This window comes from Pelodiscus sinensis, chromosome 1 (genome assembly GCF_049634645.1).
Source record: "Pelodiscus sinensis isolate JC-2024 chromosome 1, ASM4963464v1, whole genome shotgun sequence".
In the NCBI taxonomy this organism is placed as follows: Eukaryota; Metazoa; Chordata; order Testudines; family Trionychidae; genus Pelodiscus; species Pelodiscus sinensis.
In genome coordinates, this window is record NC_134711.1 from 219,515,302 (window position 1) to 219,533,702 (window position 18,401).

General features: G+C 40.3%; 1 protein-coding gene across 5 annotated transcripts in view; it reads left to right on the plus strand.

Annotated features, from left to right (window-relative positions):
• The window catches only part of NLGN4X (neuroligin 4 X-linked), a 250,699-nt gene extending 233,664 nt beyond the window's left edge, over positions 1-17,035 (plus strand). For 4 of the 5 annotated variants that reach the window (XM_006114116.4, XM_014569037.3, XM_075915432.1 and 1 more), the window contains one exon: positions 8,345-17,035. In XM_006114116.4, coding sequence (XP_006114178.2) covers positions 8,345-9,191 — 847 coding nt within the window. In that variant the 3' untranslated portion in view covers positions 9,192-17,035. The remainder of the gene's footprint in view (positions 1-8,344) is intronic. The other variant, XM_006114118.4, reaches the window with a different exon arrangement.
• Positions 17,036-18,401: the final 1,366 nt, after the last annotated feature.

The following is an 18,401-nucleotide window of genomic DNA, read 5'->3' on the forward strand; positions in this document are numbered from 1 at the left end:
TGAAATTGGGGGTGAGGGATTTGGACTATCAAATGAGGGACCTGAGGATGGTGATGCTGGAGTAGGAATGGAGGAGTGTTATGGTTCCATGTATTGTACTTTGAGTGAGTTGAAAATTATCTGACTTAGAGGGATTTTCTGAAAGTTGAAATTGTACTGAGAAATTGTGCCTGAAACCAGAGTTTGAGTGGGTTTCTGAGAGGGACATCATTCCTTTCCTGGGAAAAGGGAACCACTTTACTCGGATCTGGGAAGGCCTCGCTATTATCCGTATTAGGTCACTGATAAATAGAAAAGATGTAGAGAAACTGGAAAAGCCCCAGAGAGGAGCTATAAAGATAAAATGCAAGTCATGTGAGCAAAGGCTGAAGGAATTGGATATGTTTGAGGCTATGAGTTCAAAATACAGCACAGCAGATTTAGATTAAATCCCAGGAAAAGCTGGAGCTATGTTGTCTGGGCGGTGTCCCCGGGACTGTTCTATCCCCAGGGCTGGCCAGGATGGCAGAGGCTTACCAGCATGGGAACCCTGTCTGTGTATGGTGGCTGGATGAATACAGAACCCCACTCCCAGCTGGCTACTTTCTTATGGATGTGCCTGTCCCCCTGTGATCATTCTTCAACATAACTTTGATTGCTTTCAGATCTCTACCTTTGCATTTTGTGAGAAACAATCGTATTCCTGGCAAATCCCTTTGTCCTGGCACAACCAAACTCTGACCTTGCTTGAAGCTATAAGAGGAAGCTGCATACCAAATTTGGTGGCCCTAGCTCTTACCATTTAGGAGGAGTTCTTGAACAAACAGGCTCACAGATGGACGGACAGACAGACAGACACACTCGCTCAAATCCTCTCAAATGTATAGTGTAGGTGAAAAGAGATGACCTTTATCTGTAGTGTAGATTTTGGGAAGCTCAGTCAGTCCCAGAGAATCTAGAGGAAATTTGATGAGGGGGCTTGGCCTATATCGTTGGTTCATCACAGAAGCGTGCCCTTGGAGGAGCAAACCCTGCTACAAGGGTATGTCTACACATCAAAATTAATTCGAAATAAGAGCCATTATTTCGAATTAACATTTCTAGCATCTACACAGCCAAACCTTATTTTGAATGTTTATTTGAAAATGAAAGAACTACAGCAGGTGTATGCCAGGGCCACACGGGGAAGCTCCCCAACAGGGGCAGACACCTTCCCCTATTTTGATGCCTTGGACCGCATCCTGAGGGGTGGGAGGTCTTTGCCACCCTGGGGGGCAGCGATCTGGGAGCATAGGGCCCTGACCAGGGCATGGAGGAGGAGCGCCAGGAGCCACAGGAGCCGAGATGGAGCATTCCACGCCGCCAGGACCCCTGAGCTGTCCCAGCAGCCGAATTACCAGGGTCATTCGGGGAGGCAACAACATGTGAGTGTCATCACTGTCCCCTTACTGCGGGGAGGGAGACCAGGGACTGCATGCGTGGGCCTTGCTTACCATGGATCATGCAGCAACCTATGCATGTGAGAGCACGTGCTGTGCCACCCCTGGACAGGTGGCTCCAGCTGGTTGCCACACAGAGGCATTGGCCTGTTAGCCATATGCATGTGTGAAGAGACATGACATGCTACTGACCCCAGGGTGAGACACCGCAGGACACCCTCCCTCCACAAGGCCATTCTAAACAGAGGCAGGGGACATCTCCCCCCCCCCACTTCAGCCACACTATACACAGCACAGGGGCATGGGTGCGGTCACGGGGCAGCTCCCATTCCTGGGGATAGCCAGATATTCTGATCATGGCCTCTGTGCAAGCACATCTGCTCTGATGGTGCAGAGAACGGTCATCCTCACCTTGCAGAGAGGGGCTGGGCTTCACCCACTGTGTTGCCAGGGATAACTGACCACTTCTCTTGTTTCTTCACAGCCGCCCCAGCTGCGCGTGTAGGGTGCACCACCCCATCCGGGACATGCTCTTGCACCCGAGGGCTCCGCAGGATCACCCGAACAGTGCAGGGGTACCAACAGCCACACCTGGGGGCACTGCTAGCCCTGCACCACACCCTCCAGAACTGGGTGCAAGAAGATCTGGAGCTCCAGTGGGAGCAGCTTGCCCAGGGTCATGCCCACTGCCAACACCTGCAGATCCTGGTGCAGAGCATGCTGCCTCCTGCCTCTCCAGCTCCTGCTACCTCCCCAGTTACTGCTCCTCCTCCCACTCCTTCTCCCCCTCCACTTCTCCCTCCACACCCTCCTCAACCTCCACACCCTCCTTTCCGCCCCCCCGGGATGCCGAGACCCCCCGCATCTGCTGTGCTGTGGGACAATTGGCCTTGTGAGACCCCCACCTCTGAGCTTCCGCTCCTCCTTCTTCCCCTTGCTTCCCCCTTCCAGCACCTTCCTCCCAGGTTTCCCCCTCCCCTCTCCCACCCTCTCTCTTCCCCTCTCCCTCCTCTTTTCCCCAGTCTCCCCAGAGTTTCATCCCCTCCCAGTTTTGTTAAATAAAGAGAGTTTGTATTTATGAAAAAACATGGTTTTTATTTTGCGTTAGGAAAGGGGGTTGGGAGTAAGGGGGGGGGTAAGTGGAAGTCGTAAGAAAGGAATGAGGCATAAGCCCCCAGTGAGGCAGACCAGGAAGGTTCTTAGTGCTTCTCAGGGTGGAAGCTCTCCCGCAGGGCCTCCTGGACACTGACAGCCCCCCGATGGACCTCCTGGATGGCAGCCTGCAGAAAGTGCAGCCAGGCTCGTAGCAACGCATCCACGAGAAGCACCAGAGTGCCCAGAGGCAGCTCTGACTCCATGTTGCAGAGTGCTGTGGTGTCCTGAGTGAGGGCAACCAGAACACGCAGAGATGAAATGTTTTGCTGTCCCTCAGTGAGGTAGGCAGGGAAACCTGAGAACTGGCTGCCCGGCGGGGTAGGGGTTGTGTCCCTTTAAGCACAAGACTCAGATAGCCTCAGGCAACAACCACACAAAGACACTCCTGACCTGATGCCCTGCCTAAGCTGGTTCCAGCCAGCCATAAATGCGATTCAGTGTCCACTCAGTGTGGACGCGCTATTTTGAAATAGAAAAATGCTATTTCGAAATGCTTTTGTGTAGACGCGTTATTTCGAAATAGCTTATTTCGAATTAACTGTTTTGAAATAAGATATTTCGAAATAACTCTGTAGTGTAGACATGACCTAAGGGAAAAGACATTTGTTTCCCTGCTGAATACCTTGTGCGATAGGTCTCTGCAGAAAAATAGCAAAATACTTTTCCTAAATTTTACCAAACTTGAAACAAATGATCATTTGAATGAATAGAACTCTCTGTGTGCAGGATGATGCCTACAGAGAACTGGTAGTGATGTCTGTTATTAGTGTTGCCTGACTAAGATGCTCAGATTTCAGTTCCTCCTAGCATTTATCATTTATTTTGAATTTAAATCTTCATTCTTCCTTACAAAATATCTGTGTATTTCTTAGCATCTAAGCATTTTATTTCTCTCTCTGTTTGAAGGTATTTGCTGATCCCACTACAAGTCTGTGTTAATTAAATGAAATACAATCACAGTGTTTTGGTTTCATAAATATAGGCATAATAGTTGTCAGAGGCCAATATTATTATTATGAGGTTGCATAGGAAAAACCAGAAGTGTAAAGAGCAGTGTATCACCCTTTCACACACATCCATTTGCAGCAAAGCTCCTTGTGCAGAGGAAGTACACTCTGAAGAGTGCCCTTTGCCTTTCTATTCACAAAGGGAATTCAGTATTTCTGCAATACAAGTGCAGCTGCAACAGTGGGACTGAACTTCTGTCTCAGCAATGCATTTCACCATCCAGCAAATTAGTAAAGAGCCACAAAAGAATAAAACGTTTAGAATGCAAAAGCGCCTGCCATGCATTTATTATGATGAATAACAATTAATTTATCCATGCAAACTGCTAGATAAAGATTACAATGTGAGCAGCCTTATGTGGAGCACAGCAAGAGATGGGGCTCGCTGCTTGAGTTTTCATTCTATTGGTGTTAACACGCAGAGGCATCTAGCAGTATTTTATTGTGAAGCCTTCAGTTATCTTCACGAGCTGCCAGAGCTTTAACTTGTGTGCATGGGTGAGTGTTTTGCTCGTGAATCAGCTGTCACATCATTGCAAAGACATTTATTTCATGACACTTGAGAAGCAAGCTGCATGTAGGCACTTTGAAGAGCTATGCATCAAGAACTGTAGGTTTGGCACCACTGAGCTAATATATATATAAGTGGGGCATAAAGGCACAAGTCACAGCTCACAAAGAAGGAAGGTAGAAGAAAGTGGTGGATGAAATCTCTGTGATTTCCCTCTCTGGAAACACCCACAGTTTGAGTCAGGGAAAATGGCTAGATGCCAAATGACACAAGAAACTATTCTCAGATTCTAACCCGAGGATACTGTGGTGGCAAACATTCCCTTTTCCTCCTAGATTCCTGAGGTAGAGAAAATCTAGAGGGAAAACACTTAACAATAATTATCATTAGTAGAAAGTAAACACTGATCCATAATTCTATTCTAGCAATTGTATGGAAAGAAGAATGGTGTCTAGGCTAAAGCATAGAATTGCGAACAGGAATGCTTAGCGCTGTCAGATTTTGTATAAAACTTTGAGCAAGTCACTTGGGCCATGTCTACACTACAGATAAGATCAAAACAGCCACAGTCAATCTTCTGGGGTTCGAATTAGTGGGTCTAGTGAAGACATGCTCATTGGAACTGAGAAGGCACTCCTGTTGATGCCGGTAGTCCTGTTGCTACGAAATCAAAGAGAAAGTATGTTCCCTTTAACATCCCATTGTGGAGAGCACCAAAATTCTAGTTAAGATACTTTGACTTAAGCTACACAATTAACATAGCTGAAGATGCATATCTTAATTCAAACTTATCCCCTGGCGTAGACCAGGCCTTGGTGTGCTTGTACTTCACTATCCCCACCTGAAACCCTGGGGATAGTAACATTAACTCAGAGGGACATTGAAAACAATCATTCATGCATCAGATTGAAATGTTCTAAAATTCTTGGCTACAAAAGGTATAAAAATGCAAAAAAGTATTATTCTGATTTTCTGCATTGTTCAGGAAGCATTCCAGCAGTTGTTTTTGTTTCATAAAAACATGGATGAGCTTACAGACTCTCTCTAGGTCCCAAAGGTCAAATGAAAGGCTAGAATTACAAAACAGGAAGCGGAGGGACAGTGCCAAGTGAAAGGTCCAAAGTCAAGTGAATGACTAATTGCCTGGTGAAAGTTAACTATGCAGATCCATGAGCTATGCATGTGTGTGGCATTATATAAATAACGATAACAAATAATAACCCGAATGAATTGTCTTCCATCTGAGGAAAAAGACTTTCTGACCTAAAATGTTGTAATCTCATGCTGCTGTAACAAATACCCAATTTTCTGTTCCTACAAAAATAGTTACATAAATTGTATTTCTACTCACGTTAATTTAAGCTCCTTCTGCAAACACTCATCTGAATATGCACAGAGCAAGAGTTCAACTATTTTCACATCTGAAGAGTTTGGTGTGTAGTAATCTTCTCTGGAGTGGGCTTCTTTGAGCATTCCAATAGTTTTATATGTCTTTTGGTATTTTGGTATTTTGACATACAACTGAGCACAAAGCTGCATGTGGGACAGGTTATTTCAGACTATTGCATGACATGAGGCACAGGGCACGAGTTTCCTCATATCAACAGATCTTTCACCCCCTGTTCACACTCCTTCACATTAGCATGTAAGAAGTTCCTACAAAGTGAGGCTCTACTCCCCTACATACTGCCCACCCCTTTTCATTCAGTCTCAGAGGATGTTATGGGAGTTTTCCCCATACTGATTACACAATCCAACTCTTTGAAGAGGATCCAGGGATGAGAGAAGGGATGGTTAGTGAAATCTAAAAACATGCCAGTGGGGTTTTGTTTTTATTTTTTTTAATCTTTGTAATCACTATGGTCAAAATTCTGCACTCATTTACACACTGAACACATTACCTCCAAAATGACACTAAGGGGTAAAGTAGTCTTTCTGGCATTTTATAGACAAAATCCCGAACCACTTGAATTCAATAGCAACATTTCCATTAACTTCAGAAGGGTAACGATGTCACTTTATGGTCACATAAGAAGCCTATACCTTCACTTATATACATAGAGGGAGGGATGAAGTAGATGAAGAATAGTGAATGGAACCAGCCCATGACCCTGACCCTATGTTTCATGAGGTGCTGAGTGCTTTCATATCCCTTGGGTTTAGTTTTTTGAACACAACTAACTTGCATCTGTTGGCTTCATTTTTACTCTTTTTGCACCTACATGGCAGAATATGGCCCAGAGTTTTTAGAGCTATGAATTGGAACAGCATGTGCTTAAGAAAGAGGATAGAAAATATGACTGATTTGCTGCTATAGCTGTTCTAGGCTTTTGGGTTTCTGATGGGAGAAATTGACTTGTGCTTTTATAATCGGTGCAAGTTTATCCAGCTTTTAGAATTCTTGCCTTGTGTCCAAAAGAACTGTAGTACATCTATTGTATCAAGCTAATGCCTACTTGGCTGGATTTGGCAAATCCTCATCTCTATTCTTTGAGAACAAAAGGAATACTTTATTTCCTTTTCAAATACATGCTACAGTTTCTCAGAGTGGCAGCTCATGAAATCCTTCACAGTGTTGCTTGGAAAGAGAAAATTCTACCTTAGCTTCAGTCAAGGGGTAACTAGTAATATGCGATCAAATTGTGGCTCATAGATACTTCTTAAAAGAATAAAATCTGAACACGTCTCTTCTGGACTGCTCAACGTATATCTTCAGGAGATGGCAGGAATGTGGTACAGAATAATATGCAAAGAAACTAAAACAAAAGAGGATTTGATTCAGAATACTGTTTTTAATTGCATTTTACTTGATTAAATTCAAAGGCAAATTGCCACTGGTAAGCAGGTAAATAAAAGCATCTTTGGATTATTAAAGCTAAATGTCAGCCTCATTCTAGCATAAGGAAATGACACTTCATGAACAACAAAGGAACCTTGGGAAAATGTAATAATCTCCTGGGCATTTAAAAAAAAGAAATAATAAAAAAAGCCTTTAAAACTGTAATATTGTATCAGGGCATCCCTTTAATTTAAATAAAAGCACATTAGTAGAAAAGGAAAAAGACTAGATTGATTTTTGAAAAAGATAAACAAATACATATGGAATGGAGAAAAGAAAAGTCAGTATAATGCATAGAAGATACATTATATACCATGGGATGATATATTATTAAGCATAGATTATATGCTTTGCCTTCTAAAGTCCTCACCTTCCAAAAATATGGAATATCTAACTAGCTAGATACAGCTTTCATGTTTCAAAGGGAAGAACAGTCAGGTTATTGTTAAAAGATTTGCACAGATTGAACTGTTATGTTAATTTCCCCTGCTAATTTAAAGGCCAACATCTCTTGAAAAAAAGTCAGATATGAATAGATTTGTATGGAAAGTTCAATATAGTTTTAAGGCATTGTTAATATTAGAAGATGTCCTTAAATGTATAACACTGGGAGGATAGTAGAAATACAAATTTAATGTTTGGACTTGTAAGATTTAATATTGTCTCTTAAGGGATCTAGTCAGAGCTGCTGTAGAAATAGTTGGACTAGTACTAATTTCTCTCCCCGCTTCCATCCTAAGAAGTTTGGACGTGTTCAAAGCCTGTGATACTATAGTTAGAAGTGTTTAATATACTGTAGTCTCAAAAAGTAATGTCTTAATGCAAAAGATAGAAATATTTGACACATACCAATACACATTTTAGCCCTATATCACAATGGTTTAAAGTTATTGTATACCATTCTTATGGTGATTGTTCTTATTTTGTACTACACTGTATATATCATTATTATATACCAACATAAAAGGCATTAGGCTGGTCTTTGGCTAGTGCATTTTGTCATTGTTCCATTATAATCACAATCTGGTTCTTGTTAAAAGTCAGTCTCTAACAACTGCATCATGTACCTGATACACAGAGCTAAAGTCAAATCCTCAGACTTCCTGAGCACCTACAGCTCTCACTGGTTCAGGTGCTTGGTACCTCTCAAAAATTCATCGATAGGACCTAATGAAGCCATTGCTAAAATTTAAGCTGGTTTCAGAAGGAGTAAGATCAGGTCCTATTTTCTATTCTATATATAGGGAACTACTGTAATACTTCATATTTACTGTATAGTAATGTGTTTTTAATTATGCCTACTGCAGCGTTAAATTTAGCTGTCTTCAGTCTCTGTTAATTATTGTCAGATAAAGCAGAGTTCATTTCTTCATTGTGTGTAATATTGATTTGTTTGTTTTTTTTACTGTTGTAGAGATCCAAACCAGCCTGTTCCACAGGACACAAAGTTCATCCATACAAAACCCAACCGGTTTGAAGAAGTGGCCTGGTCTAAATATAACCCTAAAGACCAGCTCTATCTGCACATTGGTCTGAAACCCAGAGTTCGGGATCATTATCGAGCAACAAAAGTTGCCTTCTGGTTGGAACTCGTACCACATTTGCACAACCTAAATGAAATATTTCAGTATGTTTCCACAACAACTAAGGTGCCACCTCCTGATATGACATCATTTCCTTATGTCACCAGACGTTCTCCTGGAAAGCTCTGGCCAGCAACCAAACGCCCAGCCATGACACCAGCCAACACTAAACATTCAAAGGACACTCACAAAACATCCCCAGAGGATACAACAGTTCTGATCGAAAATAAGCGAGATTATTCCACGGAGCTGAGTGTCACCATTGCAGTGGGGGCATCTTTGTTATTCCTCAACATTTTAGCTTTTGCTGCATTGTATTACAAGAAAGACAAGCGACGTCATGAGACACACAGGCGCCCCAGTCCCCAGAGGAACACAACCAATGATATAGCTCATATACAAAATGAAGAGATTATGTCATTGCAGATGAAACAACTAGAGCATGACCATGAGTGTGAATCGCTGCAGGCACATGACACTCTGAGACTAACCTGTCCACCTGACTACACCCTTACTTTGAGGAGGTCCCCAGATGACATTCCACTAATGACACCCAACACCATAACAATGATTCCAAATACATTAACAGGAATGCAACCTTTGCATACTTTCAACACCTTCAGTGGAGGACAAAACAGTACTAATTTACCCCATGGACATTCCACCACTAGGGTATAGCTCTCCCATTTCCCCCTCTTATCCCACAAGCCACTTGGAAGAAAAAGAAGTAGAGAAAGAGCATTCACCATTGAACAACTTATTGAAAACAACAAAAAGTAAACACAAATGGCAGTCGTTATTTTCTTACTGATCCTTCCCATAGGAACTCTCTGATATTAAAGATCAGCTTCAAACCCTGTGAAATGTGAAACATGTACATTGCTGTTATGATACTGCTTAAGATCTCAGCCGCTTTGAATGAAAGTTGATGCCAGAAGAAATCACTTGAAAGGGTGTTTTGAAAGTAACGAACAGAAGCAGAATCTTCTGCAACACAAAGCCAGTGACTGTACAGTTTTTTAAAATATGAAATTAAAAAAAACAATTCTTTATGTGCCATACCATGAATGGCCCTTGTTAAAACAAAGACATCACCATGGGCTTTTATCCAGCATAAGAAGCTGTAACCAGAAGGGGGAAATAGGATTTTATTATTAAAAAAGAGGACTATGCAGTAAAATATGTATAGTTCTGTGCAAAGAGATGACTTGCCAGCCTGAACTATATTTAAAGAAACTTTGTAAAAAGTGTACATAGCTGTGAGTTAAAAAAAGGCTTTTATTGACGTTTTCAGTTTGAAAAGACCTTTTAGAAATTGTGCTTTCAGTTGTGACCTATGTGTATATACATTAGTCATATCACCTCGGTTTCCTCCAGACCAAATGGAGGATTTTCTTCTTAATTATTAGTGGTGAACAAAAACATGAGGTTTTTTTAACATGTTTCATTTATAAGAGGACATGGTGTCATACAGAGAGTACAGTTGTCTGTGTGACCTGCGTATTTTCCCTTACAGGTTACACAAGTGCATGTGAAAGCATTCTTAGGAGACAGTTGGGGTTTTATTTAGATTTCTTTCCTTTTATTTTTGTGTTAGCCTTCATTAAATTGCAACACAGAGATGGATCAGAAAATGCAAATCACAATTAATGTTTTAAGCTTATTGAATTGAACAAAGAAACAACAATACAGTGAGTCCAGTTTTGTAGTTGTTGGTTATTTTAATACATTAGGAAGACTTGACTTCACAATCTAGTGCCCTGACAAACGCAAGGAAAAACCTGCCTCTTGGTCAGTCTTTTATGAGGAAAACTAGCTCTATATTCACCAGCAGCTTCAGAAGAGCTTTTGCTGAAGAAGCATCCACTCAGCTTTGCCAAACCGACGAAAAAGGAAACTGGAAAGAGGAAAGGGGTGAGGGAGGTTTGTTTGGATTTTTAAAAGTGGTAAGATCATGACTGATTTGTATGCAAAGAGTTTTTCACCCCGTATCTTCTTATTGTGATCAAGAGCATACCTGTTTGAAAACACTGTTTTTGCTGGTTAATTACATAGCAGTGACAAAAATCAGGCAATATTGTAGCGAGCTATTAGGAGAGGTAGCCAATTGTGTTCTGTGTGAATGTATATGAAAATTCTGGACAGCTTCATTTTCAGGAAAAGGCTAAATTACTATTCTCCCCTGCCCTCCCTTAACTGGGAAATGAAGGGCAACACAGCTGTTACACAAGAGGTTTGCCAGTTTCATGTAAACATCTGATTCAAGTGTGAGAAGCTAGACATGGGTTATTAACTGATGAAGATTGTTTATATTTTGTCTTTAGAAAGTGACTGCATCGTCAAGAGATAGTAACCAAAGATATTTGAACAAAGTTGCTCTGCACTTGAGCTTGACTATCTCAGATGTATTTTGTACTTTTATTTCAGTACCAGACTGGGCTCAACACCATTAGATAGTCTGTCCCACACAGAACTTAACACAGGATGCCTTCTATCTTTGTGATAAAACACTTTGGAATAGCCAGCCCATGAAACAATATTGTAGACACTGATATCAAAATCTGTGGGCTCTGCACAACTCCTTGTTCTGTGTGGTAGAGAAGTGGGTTCTGAAAGAAATGAAAAGAGATTTAAAACAGTAAAAATGCTCTATCTGACCAATATGTTTAACACAAAAGAAGACAGATTTGTTCTACAAGTTAGAGAGTGTTGAAGCAACAGTCCCAACTTACATCTAATAGCAAATGGGAAAAATTCTTCTTCACTGATCCATACCATAATGTTTATTAAAGCTGACTTTTTAGTAGCCATTTCCACAACCTATGTATTGCCTCGGCTGAGAAGCAGTAGTTCATGACTCTAGAAAAAGGCAGTGATGCTTGGCATCATAATCAGTTGGGTATATTTGTAATGTGAATTACAGTATTTGTTTAGTACTTCCAATTGTCTTCTGCTAGCAATATGTACAGTAATGTGTCAGGCTTGTGACATTTGGGTAAAAAAAGTTCCTGTAAGTGAATGAATTTAGCTTTTACAAATAATTATGACCAAGTCAATTTAATCCATCTGACTTGATGTATAATTTATAAATGGAAAAGGTTTATAGAATCTCCATAGCATTCTATAATAATGATAAAATATATGTGGTAAAGAAAAGAAAACAAGAACTTTCCCAGGCTTATAGTCTTGACCTTAAGAGGCACGCAGGGTTTAATGGTTTCTTTTGTTATTGTTTTGCAATTTTTTGTTTTTGCCTTAAGTAATGATAGAAGATATATATGGCTGGACACATATGTATAAACTTTTCAGCAGCATTTTTAATAATAAAATATCACAGTATTTTCTAATGCTTTGTGCAAAGAATTATGTGTTCATCCTTTTTATTTAACTTTTTGGTAGAACATCTTTTACAAATATTTTAAAATCCCTTTTTAATGATCCAGTGTAAAAGATGCCTAGATGTACTGTATAAAAGTATTAAATTAACAGAGGTTGGATTTTCCAGATATTGAGTTGGCATAGCTTTTAAAGCTTTATAAGCCCATTGCTCAGGTGAACGAACAGTGGACTTTGATGCTCAGATGGTGAAGATATTGTAGAAGAGAGAGCTCCATATGTTTATTTGTATGCTCCGCTGAACTCTGTTGTGTGTGTGTTTAACATTGTCACAGAGCAAAATATTCTAAGGGAATGCATAGCTAACTGCCTTCCATGTAATTTTAAAATTTATTTTTTTTCTCCCAAAATAGGTTTCAGGATAAAACTATAATTCTTACCACCTCAGTGTCTACAGTGCAATCAGATTGCAGCATCTGCAGAATACCTGAGCCTGCTTTGATTTAGTTAGTTCACATAACAATAGCAATGAAGCCAAGGCAGCACAAGCTATATAGGCCGATTAGAACCATAGGTATGTACTGGAGCTGCTAGCCCATACTGCCAAGACTTTACTGCTCTTATTATTTGAGCTAGCTAGATTATACTCGTTTGGAGATATCTCTACATACTACTATCATACTTCTTTTTGCAATGATCATTCATTTCTGTTTAGAATTAGCTCTTTGGATAGTATAGCATATGTATGTTGAAACAAATGTCATGCCATTATCCATATCTATCATGGGGTGAACTCTAATGACATCTTCACATAGAAGAGTTTTATTATTCTTGTCATAAGATGGGTGAACAGTTTTAGTTTCCCCTTTTGTCATGTTAAAATGTTTTTATCATCTGAGTTTCCTGTTACTGAAGTGATGGATATGTGGAAGGGGATGATGTCCCTAGACTCTGTTTGCCATAACTGGGAATAGGTGACAAGGAATGGCTCACTTGGGGTGTGTCTACATTGCACCCTTGCCTCTAAATAAGCTAGGCAATTTGAGCTAAGGAAACGGTGTAGCTTATTTCAAGGTAATTTCAAAATAAAGTGCTATTCCATAACGTCCCTTAACCCTTGTGGAATGAGGTTTGCAGGGATGCTGGAATAGTGTGCCCATTATTTAGAAAAATATTTTGAAATAACAGGCTGCTTTAAAGATATGGAATAGCTCTTTCGGGATACTTCCGGTATTCCAAAATAGCTCTGCTGTCTAGATGTACCTTTGATGATTACCTGTTCTGTTCATTCCCACTGGGACACTTGGCATTGGCCACAGTCAGAAAACAGAATACCGGGTTAGATGGACCTTTGGTGTTAGATGGACCTTTTGTCTGAACCAATATGGCCAATCTTATGTTCCGGTGATTTGGGTGACTACAACAAATACTGTCTTTGAATATTTGTTCATGTTTGTAAACACGCTCAGTTTTAGCTGTATTTCTGTCCCTTTTATTTTGTTTGCTTTCTGTAATGGTTTTGTTGAAAATCTTTACTGACAAATGTTTTCTGAATTTGGAGCCTATGTTGAAAAGCAAATTTTGAATTAGGAACCCCTCAGGAGTTACATCTAGACTCAGACATTAAAAGCCCTGTTTGGTGCACAGAAGTGTACTGGAACTATAGGTATGTAATGAAGCTGCTAACCTAGTGCTTAACATTATCACAGATCAAAATATTCCAAGAGAATGCATAGCTAAACTGCTTCCAATGTAAATGTAAAATTTTAAATTTGTCTCCCAGATTAGGTTTCAAGATAAAACCATTTGTATTAATTGCTACTACCTCAGGGTCTACCTTGCAATCAGATTGCAGTATCTGCAGACATACTTGAAGTAGCTTTGATCTAGTAAGTTCAACACCTTGAATTCTGAATGAATGAAGATTGCAAATAAGCTACAGATCAATTATTGGTCAGCAAATATAGCTGTATGAGAAGTAACATCAGGAAATTCATAGCTTGTTGAAAGACAATTCACAGAAAGATAGGCTGAAATTGCTAAAGATAGACTGAAATTACATTGTGAATTGTTCACCCAAATTGTTGGTAATCGTTCAGTAAATAACCTTCTATCTAAACAGTGCAATGCTAAAAAGGTGAGATGCAATATCTTCTCAAGTTAAGAAAATATCAGTTCTTTTTAGAATTAAAAAATATTACAAATGAGATTAGGTTGCTGTTTACTTTTTACTATGCTGATTCATGGTATTTAATGTCATAGACACAACACATGAAATAGTACTATGGCAGCTGTATGCTTTTTTCAGCTCTATAGATACTGCAGCACTGATAGAGCAACATCTGAATATCTTCAAAAAGTTGGGTCTTTAGTTTTGGTTACAATGAATTAAAAATATCTTTCATTTATGGACAGCACTTTCTTTCTTCTAATCCTTCAGCAGGTCATCTTGAGTGACAAATGATCTTTGATTTTGATATCTCGTGTCACCCTTTTTTCTGTACCTGACAGTCACATTATTCATTTGAGGCTCCTTTTATGTTATTGGCTTGTCATATTGGACACTACTTGTGCAAGATGTGTTCCGAAGGTGTTTTCCTGACGCATCCATGGTGTTTATCCCCAAATCCATTTCTGATATGCAAAATTTCTGCTTTTGGTTCATTCTTATTACACTTTCACTATTTAAAAAATGTTCCTATGAAGGTGTAGTTAGACAAAAATATTTCTCATCCCACAAAAGTATCTGATTCTAAGGGCTGCCTGCTCATTTGCTGGTTTAACAGGCATGCTTTGGTATGTTAATTGTTTTAGAAGAAGGTACCAACCTAGAGTCAATGTATTCTGCTTTTATAGAGGCAGGAGTTTTATAATTCCTATGATTTATTCTTAACATGTTTTCTTCTCTGCATTATATTGGAATCATGAATAGATTAAATTAGGCTGTCGCATCGTTGCACTGCAGGTTTCCTAAAGGCAAAAGGAACTTGTTATTCTTTTCTAGGTAGATGTGGCTAGTAATACTATATTATGCTAAACAAAAAGTGTTTGTAAAGTACCCTGCACAAAGACTAAATTGACATAAAAAGGGCAGCTGTGAAGCCTTTTGTCTTGTGTAATCAAAGCTGTTGGACTCGGTGTATACTGACTCTTGTTGGTTTAACCTTCTGTTAGTCTGATCCATGTCATATGACTGAGGATAGGCAATAAAGAGTTATCTCTTACCAGCCCGCCTCTGTATATCACGCCCATTTGTATGTCACAATTTCAGGGACTGCCTGGAAACAGTGAAATCAGCTTTTTCCCTGTAGCTGCTAGGCAGAAGTGGACATTCCCAGTGAGGCTATGGCTGCTTTTGGAGGTGTACTGAGCCCACCAGATTCAGGAGAGGGCACGAAGTGGCCGGATAGAACTATCCTGAGGACTATGAGAAGATAGTATCTAATCACAAGGCACAGGCATGGGGACCCAGCATGCTCTGTGCTCAGCTTCAGCCCAGGCTACTGTGCTGTTTTCAGTTGGCCATTGGGGAGAAGGGAGTAGGGCGGACAATGTGGCAGTTAGAAGCCCAGATACAACCCCTCCCCTTGCACCATGGCTCATAACAGACCTTGAAGAGAAATTACCGAAGCTGAGTCCAGAATCTATATCTACCACATCCAATGAGCTAGGCCCCTATGCTTGTCCTAGGCCGGGGCTGGCCAGAACCATGTGATGAGACACCCTATAACCAGTGGGGATAGGACTGGCTCACTACTTCCCTGCCCCTTTCAAGGCTGGTACTGGCCCTGTCCCCCTTATGAGCAGCCATGGCCTCAGCAGAGATGACCATTTTTTCCTAGGAGAATTCATAGCAATTGTAGGGGACTCAGCAGCTGTGCACAGCGCATGAAATTTGACTTATATCAAAATTTTTAAACGAAAAGCCATGATTTTCTGAAGGCTTTGTCTATATCACATCTTTAATACATCATGTTGTAAATGAAACAGGCAAAAAGCTTCTGTAAATCTAAGGGCCATCCTTCTGCCAATATGTTTAGATAGTGGTAATGCTTCCAGAACACTGACTAAACTATGAAGAGAACTAATGAAAGTGAAAAGGAAATGCTAGCAATCAGCTTTGGTTGAGAATTGTTTCATGCATGTTTATTGGTACAGTACAGTCATCCCTGGAAACCCCACTACTGAATGATTGAGCAAAGCACTGACTGCCTTTCAGACAATGATCATGATATTGCAAAAAATGCATGTGAAACACAGGTAAGGAGTTTCCCCAAAGGCTGTGCTTTCAAGAGTGCCTTTAAACAGTGCAAGAAAGGAACCGAAGTGAATGGAATTCAAAGTAAATGTGACTATAGTACAACTCATTTCTGAAACAAAATTTGATAAGCTCAGCGTAGAAATTATACAATTATACAATTAATTCCAGCACCCCAGCTCTATGTCCTCCCTTTATTAACAGAGGTGATTCAAAACACTTCTGTTTTAAAGTGTTAGGGCATGGTTCAGGGAATACATCTTTGTTTGTTTACAGTTGCCCCTGAAGGCCACATTAAAGTTAGGGTTGCCAACTCCAAAACATAAACCTTGGCCATTAGCCACCTCCCACACCATCAACAATAAAAGGGTCCTACTACCAATTATAACTAGTAAATACAATATTTTGGAGAAAAATTTTACATTCCCACACATACACACAAAATCCTCCACAATATGTGTTTTGTTGTTGTTTTATTGGTTTACTTCCATATCCTAACATGGAGCTGCTCTCTGTACTATAGGGATATGAACACCATAACTGGTCTCAAGTGGACAAAAAAGGATATTAAAACTTTAACATGCAAATCAATACATTGAAGGAATAGAATCTGGACACCGTATGTGAAGCAAGCAGGAGAGTTTATTACACACAGCGCGCTGGATGGAGTGTCACTTGCTAAGCTCAGTGAACACTGCCAAACAATAGGTTACAACTAGTTATATAGGATGCTCAATGGGCAGATCAAAGTGATGGGAGGAGGGATGATCCCAGATCCCCTGGATAGATGCTAATAGTAAGGCAAGATAAGAAGCAATACTATAAAGTTACAGTAAAACAAGTATTTAAACAAAGCAGAATAGTGGTAGAAATGTAGCCGTGTTAGTCTGGTGCAGCTGAAACAAAAAACAGGACTATGTAGCACTTTAAAGACTAACAAGATGGTTTAATAGGTGATGAGCTTTTGTAGGCCAGACCCACTTCCTCAGATCAAATAGTCGAAGAAAATTGTCACAACCATATATACCAAAGGATACAATTAAAAATATGAACACACAGGAAAAGGACAAATCAAATTTCAGAACAGAAGTGGGAGGGAGGGAGGGGGATGGGGGGGGGAGGTAAATGTCTGTGAGATAATGATATTAGAGGTGATAATTGTGGAAGGTATCTTTGTAATGGGTAAGATAATTAGCGTCTTTATTCAAATATGCATGTAAAGTGTCGAATTTAAGCATGAATGACAGTTCAGAGGATTTTCTTTGAAGTGAAGTCTTAAAAGGTCTTTGAAGCAGGATGCAGGTAATCAAGTCGTTGAGACAATGTCCTTTCCGGTTGAAATGGCAAGAAACTGTTTTTTCTTTGTGATACTGTCTGATATCTGTTTTGTGGGCATTGATCCTTTGGCGAAGTGTCTGAGACGTTTGTCCAATGTACATAGCGGACGGACACTTTCGGCACATGATAGCATAAATTATATATCTGTATGCGCAGGGATATGTGTTCTTGATCTTATAACTCACTTGATTGGGTCCAATAATGGTATCAGCAGAGTGAATATGTGGACAAAGCTGGCAACGGGGTTTGTTGCAAGGGAAGGTGCCAGGGTTGGTATTAGTGTGGTATGTCCTGTGGTTGTTGGTAAGAATCATCTTGAGGTTAGGTGGTTGTCTATAGGAGACTATGGGTCTGTCTCCCAGAGCCTCTCGGAGTTTAGTATCCTGTTCCAGTATAGGCTGTAGTTTATTGATAATGTGTTGGACAGGTTTAAGTTGGGGGCTGTAGGTGATGACAAGTGGTGTTCTATTGTTGGTTTTCTTGGGTCTGTCTTGGAGTAGATGGTTTCTAGGTATTCGTCTGGCTCTTTCAATTTGCTTTTTTATTTCTCTGGGTGGGTAGTTGAGGCTTATAACTCAGGTTATAGTTGAGGTTTGATAGAGATCCTGAAGTTTCTGGTCTCTGTCAGTGGGATTAGAGCAGATGCGGTTGTATCGAAGGGCTTGGCTACAGATGATGGATCGTCTGGTGTGTTCTGGGTGGGAGCTGGAGGCATGTAACTAACTGTATGAGTCAGTGGGTTTTCTGTAGAGAGTGGTGTCTAATTTTCCATTGCTGATTTGTACTGTCGTGTTTCTGTTCTGAAATTTGATTTGTCCTTTTCGTATGTGTTCATTTTTTTAATTGTATCCTTTGGTATATATGGTTGTGACAATTTTCTTCCACTATTTGATCTGAGGAAGTGGGTCTGGCCCATAAAAGCTCATCACCTATTAAACCATCTTGTTAGTCTTTAA